Below are 8,490 nucleotides of genomic sequence, written 5' to 3'. Positions count from 1 at the left end.
ATGATTGAGTGTGTTGTTAGTCGATCGTGTAAACTGGTGAAGAAGAAGATGATAAGAGTAAACAGGTTATAAGAAATTTCGTTGGAATTAAAACAGATAAAAAGCAACTGGGTCATTGGTTTAGGGTGTTTGCGTGTTAGCGAGGGGTCTCGAGTTCAATCCTAGGCTGGAACATGTTTTTTTTACAAAGCTCTATAAGGTAGTCTCTTAATTTGTTTCATTATTATTATTATTATTATTATTATTATTATTATTATTATTATTATTATTATTATTATTATTATTATTATTATTATTATTATTATTATTATTATTATTATTAGGATTGTTATTATTGTTATTGTCATTATTATTACTAACTAGTATTATTGTTAAATGTAAGTATTATTATCCTTGGTTCAAATATTACCATTAACTTAGTTATTACTAAGAGAATGTATTATTATTATTATTATTATGATTGTTATTATTAGAAAAAATAACACCAATATTTATTATTAATTTCATTAATAGTAGTATTAATATCATCTTAAAAAGTATTAGTATTAGTACTATTAAGTGTTATAAATATATTGGTTATTGTTAATATTATTATCGTTATGATTAAGAACATTAAAATGAAAACAATACACGATATCATTATTTTAGTATTAGTATCCCTTTTGTAACTATTAGTATAATTATTATCATTTTTAAACAGATAAATATTTTGTACCTAAAATATACTTATTACATATACTAAAATTATATTAAAATTTCATATAACTATATATATCAAATTTATTAATATTAGTTACATAAATACATACAAATAACAAAACTATCGATTTTTTTAAATATAACATTTAAACAATCATGTATATAAATATGGATATATTAATATAACAATATGAATATTAACCATTTTTAAATATATATACAAATTAAATATACACAATAATGATATAATAAATAAATTTGTTAAATTGCGATTATGTGTATTAATAAATATACAAATGATATAGGTTCGTGAATCCGAGGCCAACCCTGCATTGTTCAGTTTTGTCATATGTATTTTTACTACAAAATACATTAGGTGAGTTTCATTAATCCCTTTTTAAATGCTTTTGCAATATATATTTTTGGGACTGAGAATACATACGATGTTTTTATAACTGTTTTACGAAATAGACACAAGTAATCGAAACTACACTCTATGGTTGAATTATCGAAATCGAATATGCCCCTTTTTATTAAGTCTGGTAATCTAAGAATTAGGGAACATACACCCTAATTGACGCGAACTCTAAAGATAGATCTATCGGGCCCAACAAGCCCCATCCAAAGTACCGGATGCTTTAGTACTTCGAAATTTATATCATGTCCGAAGGAGGATCCCGGAATGATGGGGATATTCTTATATACATATTGTGAATGTCGGTTACCAGGTGTTCAATCCATATGAATGATATTTTGTCTCTATGCATGGGACATATGTTTAGGAGAAATGGAAATATGAAATCTTGTGGTCTATTAAAATTATGAAATAATTATTTATGTTAAACTAATGAACTCACCAACCTTTTGGTTGACACTTGAAAGCATGTTTATTCTCAGGTACGAAAGAAATCTTCCGCTGTGCATCAGCTCATATTATAGACATTATTTGGAGTCATTTATGACATATTTCAAAAGACGTTGCATTCGAGTCGTTGAGTTCATCAATATTATTATTAAGTTAATTATAGTAAAATATATGATGAAATGGTATGCATGTTGTCAACTTTCGATGTAATGAAAGATTGTCTTTTCAAAAACGAATGCAATGTTTGTAAAATGTATCATATAGAGGTCAAGTACCTCGCGATGTAATCAACTGTTGTGAATCGTTTATAATCGATATGGACTTCGTCCGGATGGATTAGGACGGGTCCTTTCACCCTATATGGTTTGATTCTACATTTTGTGCTGTTTTGTTGCTGCTGGTTTGGTTCATTCATCCCATTTTTCCCGTCGTCGAGTCTTTAGTGGGCTTGATGTTGTTGCCGGCGTTGTTGACTTAGTTGACTTCGGTAAATAGGCATCGGGTTAGGTGTTCTTGGGTTGCCCGGTGAATGTTTTGGATTGGCGGTCTCTGTGGAGTGATGATGCGGGGTTGGATACGGGTTCGGGTTTATGTGTATGTTTTAGGCTTAGGTTTGGTGATTATTGTATGTTTGTCAATTCCATTGTAGTTTCATTATTGCTCACTCTGTAATAGTCGTTCATAGTTAGAACGAACAGAATGAGAGTCAATGAGTTTTGGTCGTTTGTGACCAAGTACTCCTACAGATCGGTATGATCTGCTCAATGTTGTTTTACCGGAACCTCGGTTCTATTATATATATATACATATTAATATTTTTGTCAAAAAAAAAAAAATTGAGTTCACAATTAATATCTATAGAATTGAAGTTTTACGACCACAATAATAATCTTCGTTAATACGTCGTTCACTAGAACGCCAATAAATAAAAAACATAAATTAATTATTTGGTGATTTCGAGTTGTATTAACCAAAATGAAATACAGTATGCTAACTAAAGAATTTCACTCATTTCTCATAATCCTCTCCGGGTATGGATACGGGTTACGGATAACGAGTACATTAAACTTGGGAAACTTAATGGTGTATCATATGGTTTACACGCATAAAAACATCATTTATGTACGGAGAGAACGTTCGGAACACACAAAAACAGTGTTAAAAGTAGTTTTATTATTTATCCGTTCAACGTGCTCCGTCAAGAATTGTAAATAGAGTATATAAACAGAAGCCCTGAAGACAACTTTCTATGCTTAAGCCCCTTAAAAGAACACGTGAGCAGCACACATGTCACGTCACTATTTAGCATAAAGTCGGTTATTTAAATATCGCATAACTCAATCAATAACAGCATGACACGTGTCTCCGAATATCATGGAACATTCATGCCTATAAATAGACCACCTAAGCCATCATTTTACAACTAACTGAACTTGTGTCAGAGAACATACTTTCTCTCTCACATAGTACTTTTTTATCACTAGAACTAAACCGCTCAACCACGGAGCGCTAAATGGACCTATTCATATCCCTGTTCCGGAGGATTGACAAAGCCACCCCACGACTTCTAGATCGTGAACCGAGTCTGCAGGGATTCATCCCGAGGGTAAACATCAATCGGCAATCCACCTCATCATATGGAGTAATTCTAGTATTGTACTGATACGTATTGACGCTGGCCGGAAATACGTACCCAACATAATATATCATAATAAATTTATCTTATTATTATTGCCATATGAACTGCAAGCTAAATGGTAATGGCAGGCAGCCGACATGATATTTGCCCAATTCTTGGGTCCATTGACTAGGTCCAATGGTCTTTTATATTCCTTAAATAAACTCCTTTTTGGTAATATTCTCAAATTGCAGGCCGTAATCCACCTTTTAACAAGTAGGCTAGTTGACACTTTTGACTAATCACAAAAATTAAACACGCTAACTAAAAAAATCTTGTTATTATCCAATAATATTCAAATTCAACTCAACTATGTTTGACTCCTTGAATCTTTCTATTTCTATTGATTACTATTATTTCAAGTACACAAGTGGAATGCTTGCAATATGATTGAAAGATTCATTCACTTGTTGTGACTATAAATACACACTCAATACTCAACCAAAATACAATAATTAGAAATCCATCAATCTCTCTAACCAAAAATGAACAACCATACTAATCATATGGCAAACATGGATTCACAAGATGCTGATGATGCCTCCTTTTACGCTGAACTTACAAGGCAGATACTGCATATTATGGATGAAGACGACGAAATTTATGCAAAGCAAACGACAAAAACGAGTGCGGTTAGCGGTAGAAGTGTAATGTCCGGAAAGTACTTTGGGTGGTTGGAGGGTGGAAGAAATTTGGAGGTCCCAAATTGGATGGAGAATTTGTGGGCAAATAATGGCGGTGGGACCGGCGTGTTCATACCTCGTGTGGTGGCTGCCGCCAAGCCTGGTAAAAGAAGACACCGTAGATCACGAAAAAACAGTAACGGAAGAAGAATACATCCATCAACTGGCCAAAAGATTCAAGCTTGATGATTATTAGTAATCCTTTTATTATTTTTGTACAGAGTAATATATATTTTGTAGTACTATAATAACGTGCCTCTTGATCTTAGTTATGAACTGGTAATATCATATGATTTGTACTGACTATTACGGAAAAATTAATATATGGGATGCATTTTTTTTAAACTACACATATAATTGTTATTTTTTTTTTTTTACATAATTTAGATGTAACGAATCCAATCTTAGATCGGATCCTGCAAAGTTACATTTTTCGAATACTATAAAAAAGTTGTTTCAGATCAAATGGTTATCGTTTCTTGATTTTGATCAGAAAGCCGGTTTTGATTCAATCCTTGTCTTACACGTGCACTTCTATGTTGAAGACGTTGGTGTAATGTCTCCGACATTTGAGTGAAGAATTCTGGGTCCCACCTGTGTATTAATAACGGATCTTCCGCATAGCAAATGTATATCGATGTTACTGCACTTTCTACCACCACCATCGCCAATCCAACCTAAACAATGCCTTTAAATGTCAGCACAAAGATACAATCTGTATATAAAATGCACGATTGTACAAAATAGGTGCATATTTTCCATTCTAAAAAGGCAAGAGTACACGGCTCGTCCCTATTTGTATGAAATTGCACTCCGAGTCCCTAAATTTTATTTTGCATTCCTCATCCTCATAGTTTCAGTTTTTAGCAGGGATCATCCCTCTGGATAACGACCGCTAAAAAATTTGTTAAATAAAGACGTCACATGCTTTGCACAAGAGGGTAAATACGTCTTTTTATCTTTTTCCTTTTACAATCTTTATCTTGTTCCTTATATTTTTCATAAACCCTAATATTTTCACATTAAAATATATTCATATTTATAAATTTTAAATTACAATCTCAATTAAATCCCACAAAAATTCCTAAATCACACCCCTCATCTTAAGTCAAACCCATCAAAATCATTATTCGAATTTCGGAGATGATGATAGGTAAATTGAAAATTATACCCTCATGTGCAAGGCATGTGACTTGAGATAAAAAATGGAACTATGAGGATGAGGAATGCAACAAAATTAGGGACTCGGAGTTCAATTCATACAAACCACAGGGCCAAACCGTGTAATTTTGTCTTCTAAAAAACATAAATGTAGAAAATCATTATATAAGCGAAAGATAGGAAACAAAATCAATATAGTATAGTTGAGATAAACATACCAACACCATGCCCATCAATAAAGCAGTCGACCCCATCATTATCTCTCGATCCGAATGTCTAACTCTTGTCAAAATCACAGCACAAGTTCCCGTAATAAGCCCGCCCAATAGTGTACCCATAAGTAAAACTGCACCTGAACAATCGTACGCAACAAGTGCTTCAACACCAGTTGATTGAAACAACTCCCATGCATCTCGTGCCGAATGGTTAAAGCTTTTTCCATAAACTGCAATCTAAATTTAAAACATGATAGATGATTCAAAATACCAAATCAGCATTAAAAAAACCAGATATACTGTTTACCAAATCAGAAAAGTTAAGCACCTGCACATATGCATATTTGTTAAAGAAACGAACAAGGGTCTCAACTAGATGAAACAGGAAATCGACACAGCATAACAAACACTCGTTATTTCCAATTTTTGACCTGAATCCCCTAATCTGAAACACAACGCATTATAATCAGTAAATTCAAAGCAGAATCAATGAATCATAGATTTATAAAATGGAAAACAGTGTAATTTATTTACCTCCCACCGCATTGTTCGAATAGCAGCTGTGAAAAGAGAACCGTAACAGATACTTCCAAACGAAGTCGTTACGGCATACCGTAAAGATTGAAGCAGTGGGTTTCGAGGCATTGATTCAGCTTCTCGACCACCATGGATAAGCACAAGAAACACCATTCCCGACACTATAACATGTACAGTGTTACATAAAACTGCCCCTGTCCAAAACAAACTTACCGAGAAAACCTGCACGTCAAATTTATAATATTTGAACACACAATCACATAGCAATAAACTTGTAAAGTTACTAATGAATAATAATATCAACTCGTAAGCAAAACTTGCCACCTCACCACAAGAAGCCACCAGCGCCCATTGTCACCGAGGCTCAAAGCCACAACACCAGCAGCACCAAAAGACCATAATGCGAGCCATAAAAGCATGACTAGCATAAATGCACATGCTACTCTCATAACTTCCCGAAGCTGCCATACCATTTTTACTGCTCTTTGTAGCACCAGCATTGTAAATGGAAGTCTAAAGAATGTACACACATTAATCGAAGTGTGAAAATATTTATTTCATCACATAAATAGTGTTGTAAAACTCCCCCATTACTCTTTTTCAAGAACCAGCCCATCCGAGTTTCCAAATTCGAGCAACTGATTGGTCAACGTAGGTCAACGGTCAAAATCGAATTTAATTGGTCAAAGTCAGATTTAGTCTGTCAAAATCAGTCAAAGTCAATATTGGTCAACATTTTTATATGAAATTAAATTGATATTTAGAGTTTTTGAACAAATGACAATAGATTTTTAGAGTTTGTGAACAAATGAAAAGTATGTTTATGTTTCTAGTCTTCTAGACAATTATATTAACATTTATGTTTATGGATTTCTTGTATAACACATATAATTATTATGTAATTTATAACTCAAATGAATAAAACGTCCAATTCGAGTACTCCCAGAGTAGCAATTTTACAACCTTGAATAAATACAAGACTGATAAGTCTAGTGATATAATTACCTGTCTATAACTGAGATGATATATAAGAACTGCAACCCAGAGCCAATTGCAAAAGCAACACCCAAGAAAACAAATTTTCCCCAAAAACACAAAACGCTAAGAACCGCAAGGTAAGTAGTCAATATATGGACCGAGACTCTCATCATCTGATCCGAACGTGAACCAAGCAACAATAACCAAACCCATCCAATAACACTACTAATGGCACCAGAAATAGCGTACAGTGACCAATAATCCTCGGTTAAACCAGGTTGATTCTCAAGAAACTTGTTTGTGTATTGATCTATGTTAAGTCTATCCTTCTTCCTAAACCTATTTAGTCCAAGTATCCCGAGAACAAGACCTACTATTATCAAATGCAAAAGAAATATCCCAAGCCAAAAAACATCCCGCCAATGGCGCGATCCTCCAAGAGTGGGCCCCACTGATAAAGAGTTACCACTATCTCCACTTAAATGACTTCTCCCTGCACTCTACGGCCACTCATAGTTTCGTTACATAATGAAACGTAAAAAAATAATTAGTAAGAACACATATAAATTCATCTAAATTTGCTGACTGTAAATGTTTACAATCGATTGTGATCATTAATCATTAATAGTACTAAATCATAAAAAAATAAAAAAATCTTTACAGTTACAAAATTACTTAATTGATGATCAAATTTGACAAAAAACAGCAACTAAATTAACCGGATCAACGTGCACTCTAACACTCGAATTACGATAAACCTAATATTAATTTCATAACTAAGATCAATTAGTGACAGATTAAAGGCACGATAGATCATAGCAACAATGCTAACTGCAAATATCTATCTATATCTATTACATCTATATATTAGATTTTAAAAAAAAAAAAAATTCATAGAAATTTAACTACCTGTTGTGCGGTAGTCATGGTACCAACGTCATCATCTGAAGAAGAAAATGGACTCTGCGTGTGATTCATAGTTGACTTAATCGAGATCAGTAAAAATAGAAGTTGATAATTAGGGTTTCAGAAAGGGGAAAAACAGGAATTCAACGGCCAAACTAGTAGTATATATGTACAAAAATAACTGATCAAATGTAGGAACAGTTGCAGATAGAGACAGATGATGTATATGTTGTTAACTGAGAAGTTTATTCAGAATTGAAACCCAAAGCAGACAAGCGGACAGCTTTGACAATAACAACTGGATAAAAGATACCCTATTTATTTTTTTTTATTTTTTTTTATTTTAATACACGTTTTCCTGTTATTATTATTATTATTATTATTATTATTATTATTATTATTATTATTATTATTATAAACTTAAAAGTATTAAAACTTACAAAAAATTAGTGGGAAGCCTAGAGACAATCTGGGTCCCCACACCTCTAGCAATAGCAAAACCTATCCTGGTAAAAATATGAGCAGCAGCACCGGCACCAATATCTTGCGCCATCGAACTCTTCTGAACCCGCTTTAGCAAAGAAACAGCATCCTTTTCTAATTCCCCAAGGGAAGAAAATGAGAAAGGAATGAAACCATAACCAATCGCCTGACAGCTAGATTCGTACTTGACCCGCTTCCGACGAGCCGCATCAACCACAGCACGTCCAGGGACAAAGTCAGAAAGCCCAGACTGTGTCAAAGGAGAAGACCCTGTCAAGTCAACAT

At 33.4% G+C, this 8,490-nt stretch overlaps 1 protein-coding gene across 2 annotated transcripts; it reads right to left on the bottom strand.

Annotated features, from left to right (window-relative positions):
* Nucleotides 1-3,870: 3,870 nt before the first annotated feature.
* LOC139861621 (uncharacterized) lies at nt 3,871-7,959 on the bottom strand. Of its 2 annotated transcripts, none has more exons than XM_071850068.1 (7): nt 7,726-7,954; nt 6,844-7,316; nt 6,168-6,351; nt 5,836-6,060; nt 5,630-5,746; nt 5,305-5,538; nt 3,871-4,602 (listed from the first exon to the last, which is right to left on the bottom strand). In XM_071850068.1, the coding sequence occupies exons 1-7, from the start codon at nt 7,792-7,794 to the stop codon at nt 4,387-4,389; spliced, it is 1,518 nt and encodes a 505-aa protein (XP_071706169.1). In that variant the 5' UTR covers nt 7,795-7,954; the 3' UTR covers nt 3,871-4,386. The 2 variants fall into 2 exon arrangements, 1 of the variants encoding a protein (XP_071706169.1); XR_011763854.1 differs by having other exon boundaries at nt 4,468-4,602; nt 5,305-5,531; nt 7,726-7,959.
* Between the last annotated feature and the right edge of the window lie 531 nt (nt 7,960-8,490).

This window comes from Rutidosis leptorrhynchoides, chromosome 8, assembly GCF_046630445.1.
Source record: "Rutidosis leptorrhynchoides isolate AG116_Rl617_1_P2 chromosome 8, CSIRO_AGI_Rlap_v1, whole genome shotgun sequence".
Taxonomy (NCBI): Eukaryota; Viridiplantae; Streptophyta; class Magnoliopsida; order Asterales; family Asteraceae; genus Rutidosis; species Rutidosis leptorrhynchoides.
Note: the sequence above shows the minus strand (reverse complement) of the source record. Positions and strands in the feature narration are given on the sequence as shown.